Source organism: Monodon monoceros, unplaced genomic scaffold (assembly GCF_005190385.1).
Source record: "Monodon monoceros isolate NGI ecotype Baffin Bay Population unplaced genomic scaffold, NGI_Narwhal_1 Super_Scaffold_22, whole genome shotgun sequence".
Lineage (NCBI taxonomy): Eukaryota > Metazoa > Chordata > Mammalia > Artiodactyla > Monodontidae > Monodon > Monodon monoceros.
Genome location: NW_021703779.1, coordinates 93,113,995 through 93,136,101, shown reverse-complemented (window position 1 = coordinate 93,136,101; position 22,107 = coordinate 93,113,995). Strand labels below are relative to the sequence as shown.

The window sequence follows — 22,107 nt, the reverse complement described above, 5'->3', positions numbered from 1 at the left end:
AGTTTTCCACCTGTAGATTCTCACTTGGACGTTCGAGGTGATTTTTTTGACAAGAGAAAGAAGCTAGCAGAAGAGTAGACCTGTTGACATCTTAGGGGTTTAAATAGATGGAAGTAGAATAAATGAAGAATACCTTAAAATTAGATAGCTTAATGCTTTTCAAAGTATGTTCATAATTATTTTTTATACTGGGGGGGAACCAGTGGGGTTGGGTATGGAAGCTCTGGAGTCCACGTAGATACAAACCCCAGCTCCCTGACTTCCTTACTTACCTTGGGAACGTTGCTTAATCTTTCCAGCTTTAGTGGTCTTTATCAGTACAGTTGGGGAAATAATAGCGTACTGACCATCAACATGGTCATTTGAAGAACTGATGAGACTGTTCACATGGAGTGCTTTGTGACAGTGGCTGGCACACAGTCTTTAATAAGTGGTAGCGATTCAAGTAACTCTCTTGCAAGCCAAATGATATTATCCCCTTAATCTTCAGATGAGAAACTTGAAACACAGTGAGGTCAGGTGACTTTGTACAAGGCCAGACAGTAAGTCCAAGGCAGTGCCAGAATGAAAACCCAGGTCTCCAAATTCAGTGTTCTGTTCACTACACCAGTTTGTGTCTAGCAGTTCTCTGAGGAAGCCAGTGCATTCTCTTGAAGAGAAGCCCAGTCCTTTGCACATGGCAGCCACTTAACACATGAGATGATCCGAGTAAGTGAATAAAGAACTTTGTAACCAGAATTCCTAAGAGAGGCAGTATACTATTTGGGAGTTAAAAGACAGAGACTAGGACTAAAGTTATTCTGGAACCTAAATAAGCTAAGCCAAAGGAAATTTGTGAGGAAGGTTAAAAATACGTGCCTTTATGTCCACGCTTCTTAGATTTCCCTGACTTCTCAGTAGGATTGGAATGTCCTCGTAGTCTAATGGCGAGTGGCCTGTGCTTTAAGTCAGGGGACCTGGTTTCTGGTCAGTTCTGTTGCTTGCTGTGTGGTATTGGTTGAGTCATTCATGCTCTCTCTGAACTAAAGATTCTCTACTCTCTAACTGAGAGGAATTCTTGCTTTCTGGACAGCAAACTACAGGATGCCAGAATAGGGGTTGGGGAGGTGGGACAAGGGAAACCAAGGCTCTGGTTTTAGATACTTGGAGCACACCCGGACTTTTATCATTGACACAAGATTGTTGCAAAGAGTATTTTATTCATTTAAGATTTATAGCCTGCCTACTTCTAAAAAGATTAGATACAGGTTATACATGAAACAATAGTTGCAAGATGACTTTCTAAAAGATGAAAAAAAAAAATGGAGGCAATCTGAGGAAAGTAGAAAGGGTAGATGTTTTTAACACCTGCTTTGGTACATTATTCACATTCTAAATTGGCTTATGATTCCTGAAAAGATAAAAAGAGAAAGTTTCCATTGGTGGGCAAGAGAAAATTATAGTTTCATCTATAGAGATTTATTTCCCACCTCCCACTTACTCAAACAGTATTAATGATGGGATGTTTGCATGAAGCACATTCTGGGTGGTACAAAGACACCAACTGTAACCTTAATTTCATAGAAGAGAGAAGAATTGTGTTCGGCATTTCTTTATTAACCCTCTGTAAAGGAAGAGGGCAAGTATTAACTCAGTAAAAGTCTTTCTGTAAGTGCTAAGGAAAAGTGGCCCAGATATTTTAACTTTGGATGATATAAGTTAATTGAAGGCTAGAACATATAAGTGTTATACAAATGGTTGTTTAATATGTCTACTAGACTGGATTGTCAATTATCAGATGCCCTAAGCAAAGTTTATATTAACGTTATTTTTTCTATTTAAAAACAGATGCTCATTTAAAAAATATATATACCTGAGGCAACTCTTTATTTATTTTTGGCTGTTGGGTCTTTGTTGCTGCACGTGGGCTTTCTCTGGTTGTGGCGAGTGGGGGGCTACTCTTCGTTGCGGTGCGCAGGCTTCTCATTGCAGTAGCTTCTCTTGCTGCGGAGCACGGGCTCTAGGCGCGCGGGCTTCAGTAGCTGTGGTGCCTGGCCTTCAGTAGCTGTGGCTTGCGGGCTCTAGAGCGCAGGCTCAGTAGTTGTGGCGCACGGGCTTAGCTGCTTCGCGGCATGTGCGATCTTCCCGGACCAGGGCTCGAACCCGTGTTCCCTGCATTGGCAGGCGGATTCTTAACCATTGCGCCACCAGGGAAAGCCCATATGCTCATTTTTTAACATTCAGAAGTACATAAAAGTATTAGGAAAACAGAAGTCATTGGTAATCTCAACATTTACGTTAATCATGGTTAATTGGCATATAGGCTTCTAGTGTTTTTTTCTGCGCTCAGCTGTACATACATATTGTTTTATAAAAATGAAGCACTGTCTTGTAGTGAATTTGGTTTATTATGCCAATTAACGACTGATTCTCTAAAATGCACCTGCAGTGGAGATATAACTCATGTTGTCTAAAGCAAAAGCTGAATATTTTAGATGCCAGTTGCAGAACATGCAAAGTTGATCCTGTTGTGAAAAGTTCAAGAGCACAACTTGAATTCTTGACCAAGCGGAAAGTAAACCCCTTTTATCAGAGACTTGTGCAGCTGAGGTGCTGATAGAAAAAACAATTTGTTTTTTTCGAAGAAGAGCTTTGATTTTTGCCCAAAGTCCTATGCCAGATGACAAGTAAGAGATGATTTTGGCCAGAAAAATTATTCAGATCAGGTTTCACCAGCTGAACAGCCTTTCTGTAAAAGGATCTCCTATGGCCTCATAGTAAAGACTAATGAGAATACCATCAAGTCCCAGTTATCCATGTTAATGGGAGATAGAAGGGCACAATGAATTGAAATTTCATGGAAAATCTCCACTTCTCAACTTAGCCAATAATGTCGCCTTGTTCAACTGTCAAACCTCTTTGAAATATGGACCCTTTTCTTCTCGTTGAGTCTGCCCACCTGCTAATAGAAAAGCTAGTAGAAAAGGCAGGTAGTGGGAAGGCCGTGGCGTGCATAGGCCACTCAATATATATTAAGTTGAATTGATTTTGGACGAATGATCCAACAAATAGGAATAAGGTAATTAACCCCCAGATAAAGAGGAATAAGCTGTATACTCAAAGTGAAGAACTTGGCTTTTTCCTGGCTTTCCTTTTTCATTGGCTTCCACAGCCTGGAAATGAAGTCTTAAAGCCCTGAGGAAATCTGACTGAGACTTCAATTCTAGAAACCCAATTTCTAGAGAAATAGGACCCTTTTTTTCTGTAGTAACTACTACATCCTGCCCTTCCTCCATTCTGCTTCAAGTTTGATGAATGGCAGAAGGAAAGTACTTGGGCTTTTAATTTTTCCTTCACTATTATAGTAGTCTTTTTTTAAAAAAATAAATTCTTAAGGAATTTGTTTACTTGATTTGTCCTCTCATATAATGAACAGCAAAGATCCATCTCTCCCTTTCTACTGACTGTATGTGTTATAATAAAATAAATATTATTGTTATACTTACATGATGATGTGTCTACAGTAATAGCTCTTATTGAAAACAGCTCGTGGGAATGTTTTCTTGCCTTTAGACTGGTGATGAAGTTATTGACCTTTTGACCTAGTCCTGGGTGCTAGACAGTAATGGCTGGGCAAAACATTGATGGCATAGTGGCACATCTCTGTTGTTTACTTTTTGTCGTCATTGTTTCTGTTAACAGGGCCCCCTAAAGTAGCAGGGATTGCCACTTTTAATTAGGGCCAGCTGAACCATTTGAAAAATAGCTATGATGATGCAGGTTGAAGGTCCATCTCAAATGTTAGTTGGAATTCCTTTGGGATCAAGTTCTACTCAACAGATACCATGAGTTAGTGGTAAGTCATGAATTCTCCAGCTGGTATCTCTCAGGTACTGGCAAGTGATAAGCTTACTTTTCTTGCCTATATCTCCTAAAAGTTGGCGAGGCATCATTGTTTCAGTAAAATCAGCTCACTGTGCTTCTTGTCCAAGATGATATACTGGAACTTTAGGTGTGGTCAATGATGCTGTGTAACTCATGAAATTCACTCCTGGGTGACGGCAAAAAGTTTTTAAAAGTTCAGACTTATAAGCATGTGCTGAAATGGACTTTATCGTAGTTTCTGAAAAGTGATCATTGTTCGGTGTACTCACGGAGAGATCAGCTATAATTGTGCTAACTGCTCAATCTTGGACAGCCACGGTAAAAAAATGTCTTAAAGATTATAGTGTTTACTTTTGCTATGTAATAGAAAAAAAACAGTGTCAGTAATTACAGAAGCATTGTTTAATAGCACCAGTGATGTTACTGTTTAGCTCCTTGTCTCTGCCTTCGGTTCCTGAATTTGCTCCTTCCAGGAATAAGTGGATTTCTGTCTGGGGCATAATTGGCAAAATCCCATGTTTCTGAGGTAATAGGACCAAGGTACTTGATGAAGACCATTATATTTGCATTTATGGTCGGATTTCTCTCCGAAGTTAGTGTTTGAGTAAGATATTTTCATCCTCAAGATGCATAGTTTGTAAGACACTAGTATCGTAATATGAGATAAATGCCATGTGAGTATTATGAGGAAAGTGCTGATACGTATAAAGAGAATGAAAAAGAACCTTTAGCTGGGGTACTCTTGGCTTCCCAACTAGATTTCATAGCCTTTGAGAGCGTGGGCACTATTTCATACTTTATGATTTATCATTGAGATGGATACCAAAAAAATGCAAAATGCAGTCTGCCAGCTCTACCATCTCATATAATCTATTTGAGCATGACTTGACTTCACTACAGACAGCACCTTATTCTTTAAAAGGTGAGCAAAGCTGCGTCTCAGAGGTAGGATGGAAAGGTATTTTGAGAAAAAGTTAGGCAAGAATGTGTGGAAGCCCATTATTTTTCAAGTTCTAAAAGTGGGTGACATGCACCTTACAACCATGTAGCAGGACAGGCAAAATGCTATAGTGGTTCCAGTCCTTGGCTCTGAGGCCAGACTACTTAGGTTTGAATTCCAGCTCCATACATTGACTAGTCATGTCAACTTAGGCATGTTACCAAACCTCCCTGTGCCTCAGATTCCGCATCTGTAAAATGGGGCTAATAATGCGATCTACCTTGTAGGCTTGTGGTGAGAATTTAGTGAATTTATGGATGTAAAACCCTTAGAACAGAGCCTGGCTCATAGGAAGTGTTCAACAAATTTTGTTGTTGTTTTCATTATTACTATTATCATCATTCTCATCTGGCTCTATGTTTTTCAGGACCTGGTTCCTTCGCTCCTTTTTACATTTATCATCTACTTCCTTAGCCTTTGAGCCAAATTTGGAGCAGGAAAATTTAGATCACTCAGTTTCACACATTGTCTACCAATACTATTTAGAGGCTGAATTTGGGACAAACAGAATCTATTGGCTGAAGCAAGTTATTTGAATTATCTGTTGTTTTTTTTTTTTTTTTGCGGTACGTGGGCCTCTCACTGTTGTGGACTCTCCCGTTGCGGAGCACAGGCTCCGGACGCGCAGGCTCAGCGGCCATGGCTCATGGGCCCAGCCGCTCCGCGGCATATGGGATCTTCCCGGACTGGGGCACGAACCCGTGTCCCCTGCATCGGCAGGCGGACTCTCAACCACTGTGCCACCAGGGAAGCCCTACCTGTGGTTTTCATGAATAGTGGTGAGCTCAGGTATACTGAAAGGATCCATTTAATAGTGCCCACGAAATAACCTGTCTTAAAGATATTTCAGAGAAATGATAGCAACTTGCTTAAAAGGTATATATAAAGAATACCCTCCTTGTGGCATCGCTGTATACTGTTCCTTTGGAAACAGACTTTCCTGCAAGTTAGAATCTTTAACAATTTGGATGTGAGTATTAAAAATATGTAAATGCACTTGAAACCCATATTTTGACAGCATGTCTTATTTTAATGCTTGCTTAATCTTTCAGGGGTCCTTATCTTTTATTATCCCATTTCTTTTTCGTCAAGAAAGGAATAAATCACACAGCCATGTAGATCACATCGCTGATAATGAAAGCTCATCCAACTTCATATTTTTAGTAGGTAGATCTGATGTCAACTTCTGAGTGAGCTAATTATTTCTGACAGAATAATCCAGAATCAAATACATAATACACAAGCTTCCATCTTACTTTGCGATGCGGATTTAAATCGACAAAGTAATTTCTAGCTTACCTCCATCCAAGATAAGTGGCTGAAGAACCATACAAGTAAGGCAATTTATACTCGCGTAATAATGCCACTTAAGTAGGCTCCTTCATGGATTTGCTTCTAAGCATATATTCAGATTCTTTCTGAAATGTCTAGATAAGTTGTATATATGAAATACAAATAACTTAGGTGTTTGTCATTTACATTATAAATTTATTATAGAGAAACAGTCATTCTCCTCTCACCAACATGTGGAAGTTTGCAAAAGGTGCCTCATTTCGATGTTTGTTTTGGGAAATTCTTGATTGTCTCTCCTCAGTTAAAGATGCAGGGATTGTTAAAAATCTTTCCTACTCCATTCTAGAACACCATGGAGCAGAAGTCTAATTTGTGTGTGTACCAAGAAAATTGTATTCCTAAGATTTGGCTGAAAAATATACAAGTTACGTCTGCAAAGTAATTTTGATTTTTCTGAGTTCTTTTAATTAATAAATGGTTTTGAGCACTTGCATTTAGTCCAGGAATATAGCTTAATATGACGATATTAATAATAATAATGGTAATATCATAAAAGGGGAAATAAAAATACTTACTAGAAATGAATATGTATTCAACCTTCCTGATAAAGAAAAAAAGAAATATTGTTTCCACTTCCCTCACCAAATTTGAAAAGTTTTAAGCAATTAAAATATCCTGTGTTGGACATTTTCACACACTGCAATTGGAAAGTAAATTAGTGTAGCTTCTCTGGAGGGCAGCTTGACAGTGTAGATCAGGAGTTTAAAAGCATTGAAAACCTTTGACCCAATAAATCTACTTCTAAGGATTTATGTTAAGAAAATAACCAGTATTGCATACACTGGTTTATATCCAAGAACATATATATTTTTAAATTTATTTATATTTTGGCCACACCGCATGGCATGTGGGATCTTAGTTCCCTGACCAGGGATCAAACCCGGGCCCCCTGCAGTGGAAGTGCAGAGCCTTAACCACTGGACTGCCAGGGAAGCCCTTATATGCGAGGATATTTTTCATGGAATTTTTTTAAAAAGAAAGAGAAGGAAACAATTTGATACCCCCAAATAGGGGATGGGTTAAGAAATTATGGTTCAGCTGTGTTAGTGGAGAATCATGTTACTAGGCATGTGGTATGGGGGAAATATTTAATGGCACAAAAACGTCCACAATGTGTTAATTTTAGAATGTAGTTTACAAAATGTACTGGGTTGGCCAAATAGTTCGTTCGGGTTTTCCCATAATGGGAAAACTTTAATGGGAAAACGGAACGAACTTTTTGGCCAACCCAGTATATTGTATATGCTGTTAATTTTATAATAAAAGACTTTATACACCTTTATGCACAGAAAAGAGAATAGAGACTAGAAAGAACTTCCAGTTTTTGGTCTGACACGTAAAGAGCTTCGAAGTTGTCACTCCCATAAGCAAAAAGCTTAAGGAAGTGAAAATCAACAACTCCTCTTAAATGAATCAGAAAATTGAGGTCACAGGGCAAACTGCCTTGTGTTTTTTACTCTGAAAACTGGAAAGACAGGCTAATACAGTTACCACTGCTGGATCCTGGTAGGAGCACTTAGCAGGTAATTGACTAATTGCTGGCAAAGGAGCATGTTCTAGCTTGGTAGAGAAAAACTCTTTCTTCATGAGTTTTACCTCCAGAATCCCCACCAGGTTCTCAGGTTTGGTGAAAAATTCCTAACTGTTTCAGGGAGAGGAGGGAAAAGGTAACCATTTTGAAATAAGCCCAGAGCTCTTTGTTCTCCATAACTAAGGCCTGGCCTCAAGGGAAGTGATTTTACCAGAGCCTAACTGATTTTTTTTCTTTAATAAATTTATTTATTTATTTTTATTTTTTTTTTGACTGCATTGGGTCTTTGTTGCTGCACAGGGGCTTTCTCTAGTTGCAGCAAGTGGGGGCTACTCTTCGTTCTGGTGCATGGGATTCTCCTTGCAGTGGCTTCTCTTGTTGCAGAGCACGGGCTCTAGGCACACGGGCTTCAGTAGTTGTGGCACGTGGGCTCCGTAGTTGTGCCATGTGGACTCAGTAGTTGTGTCTTGTGGGCTCTAGAGCACAGGCTCAGTAGTTGTAGTGCACAGGCTTAGTTGCTCCCTGGCATGTGGGATCTTCCCAGCCCAGGGCTCGAACCCGTGTCCCCTGCATTGGCAGGCGGATTCTTAATCACTGCACCACCAGTGAAGTCCCTGATTTGGGCTTTATCAGAGCCTAACCAACCTGGAAGAAGGAATATATACCCAACTCCACTAACCGTCCTGTCTCACCTACATTGATGGGGAGGAGCAAAGTTAATTAGCACTTTTGAAGGTCACAGCTCAGGGACATGGATCACTAAAAGACTGAGAGCTAATTATACGATTATAGAACACTTCTCCTTCCCCCACAATTTACTACCACATCAATTGGAGTCCTGTATAATAACAGGAGATTGAAAGGACTGCAAGCCTTAGACACTATTTAAGAAGGAGAACTAGGGAAACCCAAAAACAGTGGGGAGGGGATAAACAAAGACATTAGGCAAATTTTAGCCTCTGACACCATGGCTACAAAAAAACAGTAAAATTAGCCTAACTCCTAGCTAGATTAACATAGAATCTCACACTAATGCTCTACTTACCTCAGTTACTTTTCCCCAGCACATCGTGTCTGACTTTCAACAAAAAATTACGAGGCATGCTAAAAGACAAAAAAAATCAATCTGAAGAGAAAAATCAAGCGTCAGAACCAGGCTCAGATATGGCAGACATTTTGAAATTATCAGACTTGGAATTTAAAATAAATAAGATTAAGGTACTAAGAACTCTAATGAAAGAAGTAGGCAAAATGTAAGAGTACATGGGCAATGTAAAGAGATGAAAACTCTAAGAAACAATCAAAAAGAAATGTGAGAAATCAAAAACACTGTAACAGAAATGAAGAATTCTTTTGATGAGCTCATCAGTACACTGGGCATGATTGAAGAAAGAATCAGTGAGCTAAAAATATGCCAAGAGAAACTTCCCAAGCTGAAAAAAATAATTTTAAAAATTCAACAGAATATTCAAGAACTGTGGGAAAATTACAAAAGGTGTAACGTGTATGTAACAGGAATACCAGAAGGAGAGGAGAAAGGAACAAAAGAAATATTTGAAGTAATAATGGTTGAGAATTTTCCAAAAGCAATGACAAACAGCAAAGCAGAGATCCAGGGAGCTCAGAGAACACAAAGCAAGATAAATATGAGAAAACCTACACCTAGGCATATCATATTTAAACTACAGAAAATCAAAGACAAAGAGAACATCTTGAAAGATGCCAGAGAATTTATGTCATAGAGTGTTCTGCCTTTGTTTTCCTCTAAGAGTTTTATAGTGTCTGGCCTTACATTTACATCTTTAATCCATTTTGAGTTTATTTTTGTGTATGGTGTTAGGGAGTGTTCTAATTTCATTCTTTTACATGCAGTTGTCCAGTTTTCCCAGCACCACTTATTGAAGAGGCTGTCTTTTCTCCATTGTATATTCTCGCCTCCTTTATCAAAAATAAGGGGACCATATGTGTGTGGGTTTATCTCTGGGCTTTCTATCCTGTTCCATTGATCTATATATCTGTTTTTGTGCCAGTACCATACTGTCTTGATGACTGTAGCTTTGTAGTATAGACTGAAGTCTGGGAGGCTGATTCCTCCAGCTCCATTTTTCTTTCTCAAGATTGCTTTGGCTATTCGGGGTCTTTTGTGTTTCCATACAAATTGTGAAATTTTTTTTGTTCTAGTTCTGTGAAAAATGCCATTGGTAGTTTGATAGGGATTGCGTTGAATCTGTAGGTTGCTTTGGGTAGTATAGTCATTTTCACAATGTTGATTCTTCCAATCCAAGAACATGGTGTATCTCTCCATCTGTTTGTATCATCTTTAATTTCTTTCATCAGTGTCTTAAAGTTTTCTGCGTACAGGTCTTTTGTCTCCTTAGGTAGGTTTATTCCTAGGTATTTTATTCTTTTTGTTGCAGTGGTAAATGGGAGTGTTTCCTTAATTTCTCTTTCAGATTTTTCATCATTAGTGTATAGGAATGCAAGAGATTTCTGTACATTGATTTTGTATCCTGCTACTTTACCAAATTCATTGATTAGCTCTAGTAGTTTTCTGGTAGCATCTTTAGGATTCTCTACGTATAGTATCATGTCATTTGCAAACAGTGACAGCTTTACTTCTTCTTTTCCGATTCGGATTCCTTTTATTTCTTTTTCTTCCCTGATTGTTGTGGCTAAAACTTCTAAAACTGTAGAAAACTATAGACCCAACGCAGCCAAAAATAATAAATAAATAAATTTACTAAAAAAAATAAATTGTTGAAAGAAAAAATCCACCAACCTAGAATTCTGTATCCAGCAACACTGTCCTTCAAAAGTCAATGAGAAATACGGATTTTCTCAGACAAACAGAAATTGAAGGAAATTTTCACCAATCAACTTGCCTTGCAAGAAATATTAAAAGAAATTCTTCAGGAAAAAGGAAAATAATATACGTTAGAAACTCAGATCTACATAAAGAAAGGAAGAGTGTTAGAGAAGGAATAAATGAAGGTAAGAAAAAATCTTTTATTTTTCTCATTCTTTATTGATCTAACAGAATAAAGTTTGTTCAAAATAATAATAGCAACAGTGTACTGAGTGATTATAGTTGATGGAAAAGTGAAATGAATGACAATGATTTTATAAAGGATGGGAGAGAGGAATTGGGAATACTCTAATATAAAGTACCTGCAGTAACTGTGAAGCAGTATAGTGTTATTTGAAAGTGGATTTAGATTAGTGTAAATGTGTACTGTAAACTCTAGGACTACTACTAAATTTAAAAAATAAGTATTATTGATATGCTAAGAGAGGAGAGAAAATAGAATAATAGAAAATGCTCAAATAAAGCCAGAGAAAGCAGAAAAAGAGTGGAATACACACACAAAGAAAAAAAATCAAGGGAAATGAATAGAAAATAATTACAAATATGATCAGTTTTAATCCAACTCTATCAATAATCACTTTAAATGTGAATGGTCTATATACACCAATTAAAAGACAGACTATCAAAGTGGCTTATAAAAATACAAGACCCAACTATATGTTGTCTACAAGAAACACACTTTAGATGTAAAGATATATATAGATTAAAAGTAAAGGGATGGAAAAAGATATAGCATGCTAACACATACTAATCAAAAGAAAGTGGGAGTAACTATATTACTTTCAGACAAAGTAGACTTCAGAGCAAGGAAAATTATGTGTATAGCTAACAGAGCATTAAAATATGTGACGCAAAAACTGACAGAACTGCAAGAAGATACAGACAAATCCACTATTATAATTAGAGACTTTTACACCCCTCTATTAGTAATTAACAGGATCCAGCAGGCAGAAAATCAGTAATGGTATAGTTAAACTGAACCACACCATCAATCAACTGGATCTAATTGTCATCTACAGAGTATTTCATCCAACAACAGTAGAATACACATTCTTCTCAAGCTCACATGAAACATTCACCGAAATACACCACATTCATGGGTCATAAAACACACCTTAACAAATTTATAAGAATATAAGTTATACGAAGTATGCTCTCAGAACACACTGGAATTAAACTAAAAAATCAATAACAGGAAGATACCTGTAAAATCTCAAAATATTTAGAGATTAAACAATATACTTCCAAATAGCACATAGGTCAAAGAAGTCTCAAGTGAAGTTTCAAAATATTTTGTATTATATGAAAATAAAAATATAATTCATAAAAATTCATGGGATATAGTGAAAGCAGTGCCTAGAGGGAAATTTATAGCATAGAATTAATATATTAGGGAAAAAAACAGGACCTAATATCAATAATCTAAGCTTCCACCTTAGAAAACTAGAAAAAGAAGAGCAAATCAAACCCAAAGTAAGCAGAAGAAAATAAATTTTTAAAAATTAAAGCAGAAATCAATGAAAGTGAACCAGGAAAACAATAGAGAAAAATCAATGAAACCAAAATCTGGTTCTTTGAAAAGATCAATAAGATAAACCTCTAGTCAGGTTAACTAAGAAAAAGAGAGAGAAGGCACAAATTACTAATATCAGAAATGAAAGAAAGGCCATCACTACTACCAAAAGCATAATAAAAAATATTATGAACAACTCCGTGCCATCATAGTGATAACTTAGGAAGAAACTTACCAGTACCTGGGAAGATACAACCAACCAAAACTCACACAAGAAGAAATAGACAATCTGAATAGGTTTATATCTGTTAAAGAAATTAACAATCTTCCAAAACAGAAAGCACCACGCTGTGATGTACTGGTGAATTTTACCAAACATTTAAGGAAGAAATAATACCAGTACTACTCTACTATCGGTTTCAGAAGATAGAAGCAGAGAGAACATTCTCTGACTCATTCTATGAGACCAGTATTACCCTAATACCAAAAGCAGACAAAGACATGATAAGAAAGGAAAACTGCAGAGTAATATCTCCCATGCCCAAATCCTCAACAAAATTTTAGCAAAATGAATCAAACAATGTAGGACAAATCCAGTCAAGTGGGATTTATTCCAGGTATGCAAGGCTGTTTCATCATTGAAAAATCAATTAATATAATCCATCACATCAATAGGCTAAAAAAGAAAAACTACAGGATGATATCAATAGATGCAGAAAAGCCATTTGACAAAAGCCAACACTATACAGCAAACGAGAAATAGAGGGGGACTTCTTCAACTTCATAAAGACCATCTATAAAAAAATCTACAGCTAATACCACACTTAATGGAGAGAAGCTGTATGTTTTGCCCCTAAGATCAAGAACAAGGCAGTGGTGTCCTCTCTCACCATTCCTATTCATTGTTGTACTGGAAGTCCTAACTAATGCAATAAGGTGGGAAATCGAAATAAAGTGTATACATATTTGGAAGGAGGAAATAAAACTACCTTTGCTAGCAGATGACATGATTATTTTAAAAATCCCAAAGAATCAGCCAAAACACCCTCCTAAAATTAACAAGCAATTATAGGAAGGTTTAAGGATATGAGGTTAATGTATGAAAGTCAATTGTTTTCCTGTATACTATCAATGAACAATTGGAATTTGTAATTAAAAACAATACCATTTACATTAGCACCCAAAAATGAAATACTTAGATATAAATTTAGCAGAATGTGTATAAGATCTATATGAGGAAAACTACAAAACTCTCAGGAAAGAAATCAAATAACTGGAAAGAGATTCCATGTTCATGGATAGAAATACTCAGTATTGTTAAGATACCAGTAATTCATGACTTGATCTATAGATTCAATACAATACCATTCAAAATCCTAGCAATTTACTTTGTGGAAATCAACAAAGTAACTCTGAAGTTTATATGGAAAGGCAAAAGACCCAAAATTGCCAACACAATATTGAAGAACATCAACAAAGTTAGAGAACTGAAACTACCCAACTTCAAGACTTGCTATGAAGCTATAGTAATTTAGACAATGTGATGTCATTGAAAGAATAGACAAATGGATCAGTGGAGCATAGCCCAGAAATAGACCCACACAAATATAGTCAACTGATCTTCAACAAAAGGATCAAGGACAATTCATTGGAAAAAGGATACTCTTTTCAACAAATGGTACTGGAACAACTAGACATCTGCATGCAAAAAATGACCATAAAAAATAACTTACAAAGTGGATCAAAGACCTAAAATGCGAAGCTATAAAACTTCCAGAAAGTAACATAGGAGAAAATCTAGGTGACCTTGGGTTTGTTAATGAGTTTTCAGATACAACGAAAGTATGCTCCATGAAAGAAAAAGTTGATAAACTGGACTTTATTACAAGTGAAAAATTCTGCTGTGCCAAAGACACTGTTAAGAGAGTAAAAAGACAAGCCACAGACTGAGGGAAAATATTTGCAAAATGCATATCTGATAGAGGACTTGTACTGAAAATATACAAGTAACTCTTAAAACTCAACAATAAGAAAATGAACAATGCAATTAATAAATGGGCAAAAGAGCTAAACAGATACCTCACCAAAGAAGATACATGCCTGGCAAACAAGTATATGAAAAGATGCTCAATTGCAAATGTCATCAGGGAATTGCAAATTCAAACAACAAATGAGATACCACTGCACACCTATTAGAATGTGGAGACAGCAGGAACTCTCATTCATTGCTCGTGGGAGTGCAAGATGATACAGTCACTTTGGAAGACAGTTTGGTAGTTTCTTAAAAAGCTAGATGTAACCTTACTCTAAAATCCAGCAACCACACTCCCAGGTATTATGCAAATGAGTTGAAAACTTATGCCACACAGAAACCTGCACACAAGTGTTTTTAGCGGCTTTATTCACAATTTCCAAAAATTGGAAGCAACCAAGACATCCTTCAACAGGTGAATTGAGAAACAAGCTGTACATCCATACAACGGAATATTATTCAATGATAAATGAGCTGTCAAGCCACGAAAAGACTTAGAGGAATCTTAAATGCATACTGCTAAGTGAAAGAAGCCAGTCTAAAAAGACTGCATACCCTATGATTCCAACTATATGACATCTTGGAAAAGACAAAACTATAGAGACAGTAAAAAGTCAGTGGTTTTCGGGCGTTGTGGGAGTGGAGTGGGGGAAAGATGAATAGGCAGAGTAGGGGATATTTAGGGCAGTGAAACTATTCTGTATGATACTATAATGGTGGATATATGTCATTATACATTTGTCATAACACATAGAACTATGCAAAGAGTGAGTTCTCATGTAAACTATGTACTTTAATATTAATATATCAGTATCGGTTCATTAATTGTAACAAATATACCACACTAATGCAAGACCTTAATGCCAGGAAAAAGTGGGGGTGACGTGAAGAGGGGATATATGGGAACTTTGTGTACTTTCTATTCAGTTTTTTGGTAAGCCTCTGTTGAAAATCAGTAGACCCATAAGTGTGGGTCCTTGTCTGCTTTTTGACTCTCCATCCTATTCCATTGGCATATTTGTCTAACCTTTTTCCAACACCACACTATCTTGAACACTTTAGTTTTACATTGCCTTGAAATAACAGTGTGTGTGTCTTCCAACATCTTTCTTTTTCAAAATTGTTTTGGATATGCTGCTTCTTTGTCTTTCTTTAGAAAATGTAGGACTATTCAGATTATCTATCTTTCCTTGAGTAAGCCTTGGTAATTGTGTCTTTCAAACAATTCATCCATTTCATCTAAGACGTTAACTGGTGTAAAATTATTCATAATATCTCCCTTTTATCCTTTTAGTATCTGTAGCATCTATAATAAAGACCTCTCTTTTGTCCCTGTATTAGTAATTTGCATCTTCTCTCTTTTTATCTTTGTTAGTCTTGCTAGAAGTTTATCAATTTTATTGATTGTCTTAGAGAACCAGGTTCTGGTTTCATTCATTTTTTTCTATTGATTTTGTTTTCAATTTCACTGACTTCTGTTTTTTATTTTTCATTCCTTCTATTTGCTTTTGGTTTATTTTGTTCTGCATTTTTCTAGTTTCTTAAGGCATTGATTTGAGATTGTTCCCCTTTTCTAATATAGGTACTTAGTGATATGAATTTCCCTCTAAGTACTTCTTTAGTTGAATCCCACTAATTTTGATATGCTGTGTTTTTATTTTCTTTTAAATTACTAGATACTTTAAATTATTATAATTATTATTAAATTATTAAATACTTTCTAATTTCTCTTTTGATTTTTTCCTTCAATCCACAGGCAATGTATGAATTACCAACATATTAAAAGTGGCTTCTTCTTGTGCTGGAATTGTGTGAATGGAATGTTTCTCTTTTTTCTATATACTTTTACATTTTTATTTTTTCTTTTTCTGTGTTTTCCAATTTTCTACACTGAGCAGCCATTACCTTTCTAATTAGAAAATAATCAATTAGTATAAAATAACACTCTACGTTTTGTAGCACTTTATAATTTACAAAGAGCTTTATCTAATTCTTCAACATTTGCTTGAGAAACATATAATCCATGTCTCATAGATGCTGAAAATTGAGATTGACAGAGTTAAATGACTTGCTCGATGCCACACAACTAGAGCTAGTTAGGATTCAGACCCAGATTTTCTGACTCCCAGTTCATCGTCCTGAAGAAGTTGGAAATAAAGATTTGAAAAGTAAAAATGAATTTATCTTGTGGGAAGCTGGAAAGAACCACAGAGGGTCTTTGAAGCAATAAGTAACACTTGAGGCATTTATCTCAGTGTAGTTTTAATTTGAATCTCTGATTACTAATGAGGTTGAACATATTTTCCTGTTTATTGCCTGCTCTCATTTCTTCTCTAAATTGCTCTTCATGTGCTTAGATCATTTTTCTATTGGATTGGTTGGTCCTTTACTTATCGATTTGAATGAATGGAAAATATTCCAGATGCTAACATTGTATTTATATTAATAATTTATTTGTGGGAGATATCTTCTTCCTGTTTCTTGCTTATCTGTCTTTTCTTTATTCTTTCCATTTTGATCATCAAGGCAGTATCTACTGGGGAGTGTGTGGGGAAATTAATGTGTTTGCAACAAGAGGTGTCTCAGTTTATTTTGACCTTGTATGATGGGAAGGAGGATGGGAAGCAGGAGACAGAAGAGGATGGGATTGGAAGACAAACCACATGATTTGGAAATTCATTTACTAGTCATTTGTCAGTTGCTTACATTTATTGGCCACAGTGTGCTGGGCCATGTGATAGATGGAGAGTGAAGAATAAATGTTTTCTACATTCAAGGACCTTTTACCTTAATGGAGAAATGAGAGATGTAAAATAAGACAAGTAACACAGTATGTGCTCAAGTAACTATGGTACAAGATAAGCTGTGGCTATCAAAAATTATATTCCAGCAAAGGGGAAGGAGACATTACTTTTAGTTAATTGAGAATTGTTTAAGCAAGAAGTCTATACGTTGAATGAGAACAAGGACTGTGTGTGTTTCTGCTCAGCATTTTATCCCCAGCACTTAGCGTAGTGCCTAACAAAGATCAAGTGCCCAAATATTTGTTTAATGATGGAATGATGTTAGCATGTGTGAGCAAAGCCTTTTATAGGGACCTACCACAATGTGTTTAATTCATCACTCTACACCACCACCAGGCAGCTCTGAGAATGTTCTGATAGATCAGCATTTCAGACATTAGCTTCCATTTCCAAAGCAAGGTAGCACAGCCTTTTCCAAAAAGACACACGGCATGCTCCCTTATCTTACCATTATAATAGCAGTAGTCAAGATTTTGGCTTCACTGTCAGGCAAACCTGAGTTTGAGTCTCATGTCAGTTACTAACTAGTTATATGACTCTTGATTTCCTTCACCTATAAAATGAGACTAATAGTGCCTACCTTACTGGGTCATTGTAGAATCAAATAAGGAAAGCATGTAAAATACTGAGCCATCATAGGGGTTCTAGAAATATTCCCTATGCCTCTTCTCTTGATGTACACTAAAGTGGATGGAACCTGTGATTGCCTTTGGATTTTGTGATTGGTCCATGTTTTCTAACCGGCATATTCTATCTCCTCCCTCACAGATTCAGAGACATATTGTGTGTTTCAAGACAAGAAGTACAGAGTGGGTGAGAGATGGCATCCTTACCTGGAACCTTATGGGTTGGTTTACTGCGTGAACTGCATCTGCTCTGAGGTACAATCTCCGATGGCATTTGACTTCCTACTTTGCTCCTCAGCATGCAGAGTTGCCTTCAAGTGCCTAGATGGCCAGGGAGCATGAGTGATAAAAACGTAAAAGAAGTTAGGAAGCAGATTGTAAGGAAAAATACACATCTCCTGTCTTTTTCTTCTGTTGCCTTTTGGCTTGATTTTCATGGGCTCTCGATGAGTATTTGCTATAGATGGATACTTAATGGTCTCTTAGCCAAATGATATAGGACATGGAAAAAGTGGAGTGGAGGAGAAAGCTCAATATAATGCCTGGATTGTGAGACAGTATCATTTTTGAATACCACTTTCAAGCCTGGCCTTTAGAGAAGAGATTAGGACAGATTATAAACTGGTTCATATGGAGAGTGTATTTTACGTTATTTCAGCCAACAACTGTAATTAGGATTGAGGTTGTGAAACCCTGGCCTGTACCTTGTGAGGATTAGAGTTCTCTTGGCTTGGCCTTGGCTCCAGTCCAGTCACTCAAAGAGGCATTTGGACAGCTTAAATGCCATCTTTGCAATAGCCAAAGCAGGTAGTCCCATCTTTCCATGGCCCTGACCCAGGACCACAGCTATGGTGCACCTTTCCAAACAAGCCTCTACCATCATATACTAGGCCAGGGTTTCTCAGCCTCAGCCCTCGTTGACTCTTGGGGACAGATAATTTCTTGTTGTAGGGAGCTGTCCTGTGCATTGTAGGATATTTAGCAGCACCCCTGGCCTCTATCCACTAGAAGCCAGTAGCACCAACCCCAGCTGTGACAACCAGAAATGTCTCCAGACATAGCCAAAGTTACTTGGGGAGCAAAGTGGCCCCTGGTAGAGAACCAATGCATTAAGCCAATTGGGAAAGGAGGCCTTGTACTAGGCCTTGAGGATTGAGAATTCTGAACATATAGAAAGAATTTTCAAGACTAGCCTCTCACTTGAGACCTCATGGATGAACTGCAACTCCTCGCTAGCGCCCAGGTAGAACAGGAACACTCGCTTGCAAGCCTGATTCTTTTGCCATTTGAATAGAAACTTGGGCTTTCAGAATTTTGAGCGTGTGGAAACCTAACCTTCAGGCAACATTAGGTGGTCTTAACAGGCCACAGGGCTCTAGAATCAAGACAGACCAAGTTTCCAAGCCTGGCTCTGCCACTTCTGAGCTGTGTTATGTTCAGCAAGTTATCTAACCTCTCTGAGATTCCTTCAACTTCTTCTCCTTTAAAATGGTATAATGGTATTACCTATTTCATAGGGTTATGGTAAGGATTAAATTCACTAATCCATCTCAGTCACCTAAAACAGTGCTTGGTCACAGTCAATATTCGAGAAATGCTAACTGCATAACATCACTATCATTGTGGTTATTATTTTTATTAACCGATTAACTCTAGAACAGAAATCAGTATAAGGCATTAAGGAGGAATCAGTTGAGACCTCAGCCAGGTGCAGTGATTTCTGATATGCTTTGGTGATCTCGCTTCAAGATGACACCACCTGGCTCTGAGGAGCGTGACATGTAAGGAGGCTCCGTGGTGTTTCCAAACGCAATGCTCCAAAAATTTATTCTAGAAAATACATGAGAAAAGAAAAAGATTTGTGGTCAGGTGATTCAAATTGGGGTAAAAGAAGCCTGCATCTTTAAATAGCTAGGGCAGTTATTAAATAGAGCATCTGGAGACTGATTAACTGCCTGGTATGGCATGATTGTGTCAGATTCTTGACCCAACGCATTAGAAATGGACAGCTAACCCTTGGGGGATGAGGCTTTGCTATCTGCAGGGCAGTGAAAATGTTACTGTGATCCCAATGCCAATGGCTCAAGTGTTAGGCATCTTCTCTCTACATCCTCTTCATTACCCTCTTCCCCCACAAAACCCTGATGGATACAAGTAGCCCATACTTCCGATGAATTATAGATGGAAAATGTTAATGCAAAATTGATTTCCAAAGTCTTCCTTTGTTCTAGCAATGGCTGAAAGCCGTCAGAGCTAGGGATCTTGTCACTGTAAATCAGGCAGGGACCCAGTCGCCCCCTCCTCCAGTCATACTAGCTAATCAGTTCAATTCCAAACTCTAGCTTGTTCTCAGTAAAATTCTGACTTGAAAAGGAAATGAGAAGAGGGAGCACTCAGTCTTCGGGACCAAGGAAGAGTTATGTGGAATCCAGGGTCCATGTGCTAGGGCTCTCCTTGCCCAGGGGTGGGTAGCAGCTCAAGGGACCCATTGCTCATTAATCCCTTCCTTCCATGACATTGGACAGGTGATTATGAAATCACACTAGGCTCTTGGAAAAGACGTGAAGAACTGGGGAGTGGTAGAAACGTCACAGAGCCAAGTCAGAAGAAGCCTCCCAGTAATTGTGGGAGGCTTTGAAAACTGTGGCAGTAGTGATCCTTAGAAAAATATGCCAGTAAGCTATCAACCAACCCAGCAGAGGTGCTAGTGATGAGAAAAGGAAAGAAAATGCTGATTTCATTCAGTTTCTCGGGAATGTGTTATTCACTGTCTGGGTGAGTCCTTGCATGACTGTTTCCCAAACTGGCATGATCCCAGTGACCTTGAAAAACATTTATTTTGTTATTGTTGTTGCCTCTGTCTTTCAGAACGGGAATGTGCTTTGCAGCCGAGTCAGATGTCCAAGCCTTCATTGCCTCTCTCCCGTGCATATTCCTCATCTTTGCTGCCCGCGCTGCCCAGGTAAACCAGTTCGCCTCTTTCTTTCCTGGCTCTCCCTCTTCCACCAACCCACCCCTTTTCCCTAATTCCTCAGAAGGGGAAACTTCCAGGCAGGAATAACAATAGGACACTTTCAGGCAGCGCGTGCACCAGCCTCCAAATACTGTTTATAGCCCAAGTGGGCTCTTCAAGGCTCTAATAAGTTCTTGGGTACCCAGTAACAGTTTTTCATAGGCTTTTAATCATTTGAAGGTGGATGTCAACTGGGGGAAGGGAATTGTGGCCCAGAGATTTTTCTTCCATAACCAGCCTCTTCCTGCCGTGGGCAGCAGACACCAGGGGAGTTGTAGCATGGAGGCACGTGTCCTACACAATTAGTGCTGGAATTGCATTTGAGCATAGCTTCTGAATGATGAGGGGCTATTCAAAAAATCAAAGGAGCTGAACCAGTGGTGTTTATGACAGTATAAAGCTGCCTGCCTGCTCCAGACTGTACAGTTATTATGTATACATTGTTCAGAGCAAGGCTAAGGGGAAGGCAGGCAGAGACTTTTCCCCAAGGCTATTAGAACGTCTACCTTCATGGTTTGTGGCTAGGGTGTTTGAGGCAGGGCTGTCTCAGTGACACTTTGTTCACGTCTGGGGCTTGGCTCCCACACCAGAGGCATGCAAGCACAGAATGATTCAGAGAATGCCCATGGGCCTGACAGCAGTCCTAGGTAAGTGATCATCTTGCCATCTAGGTAGTAGAAGCTTTGTAGTCCTGTGAGTTGATTCTGTTTCCCTTGAGGACAGAGTTGGGGTCCATGGGTGGACTTTGGGGGGGGTTAGCAAACCTTTTAAAATTGTTTGCAGTTTTTGGTGTAACAATGTATGTGTGTAAATTCCTTTAGAGAAGATCCATAGCTTTATTGGTATTCCTAAAGGGGTGTTCATGACCCTAAAAACATGAAGAACCACTAGAGAAACCAAAAGTGTCAGGGCAAAAATGGTAGGAATGAGGTTCAGTGACAACTCGGTTAACTGAAATGTTACAGGAATGGAGATTTTGTTGAATAGAGAAGAAACCCCCAAGCCCTTTTTGTCACCACCTTTATAACTTATACTTTCTTACATTGGTAAATACACTCTGATTCTTTGGGATCCTTTCCCAGATGGCAAAAGGTCATGCCATGTCACAGGTTTATCATTCTGAGTATTGGTGACCATAGTATATGCTTCAGGATATGAGAGACTGACTTGGCATATCATCAACCTAAAAGTTGTTCTTTGAAATAAAATAAATCCCTAAATGAAGTGTACCATTCTTGTCTGTGTTTATTTGCTTCTTCTATTTAAACTGGATTACAAGGGTGTAGTATGGGAGGATTCTTTCTTTTTTTTCATCTGGCAGGTTGCCTGTCAAATAGCCTTATAAAAGCTGCTTATCCCAGAAGTCTCTAAAAGTGGTCTAATGTCATAGGAATTGATCTAAATGGCTGTGCAGAAATTGTTCTTTCCTGGGAAGGAGGTTGGGGCAGGGCCCAGACACAGAGCATAGGGTGGAAGCGCACAGAGTGGAAGATGGCTGTCATCTA

At 38.1% G+C, this 22,107-nt stretch overlaps 1 protein-coding gene across 2 annotated transcripts in view; it reads left to right on the top strand.

The window, feature by feature from the left end:
• Window positions 1–22,107, top strand: part of CHRDL1 (chordin like 1) — a 112,563-nt gene that overhangs the window by 8,454 nt on the left and 82,002 nt on the right. For both annotated transcript variants that reach the window (XM_029240734.1, XM_029240735.1), the window contains exons 3-4: window positions 17,732–17,844; window positions 20,458–20,551. In XM_029240734.1, coding sequence (XP_029096567.1) covers window positions 17,732–17,844; window positions 20,458–20,551 — 207 coding nt within the window. The remainder of the gene's footprint in view (window positions 1–17,731; window positions 17,845–20,457; window positions 20,552–22,107) is intronic.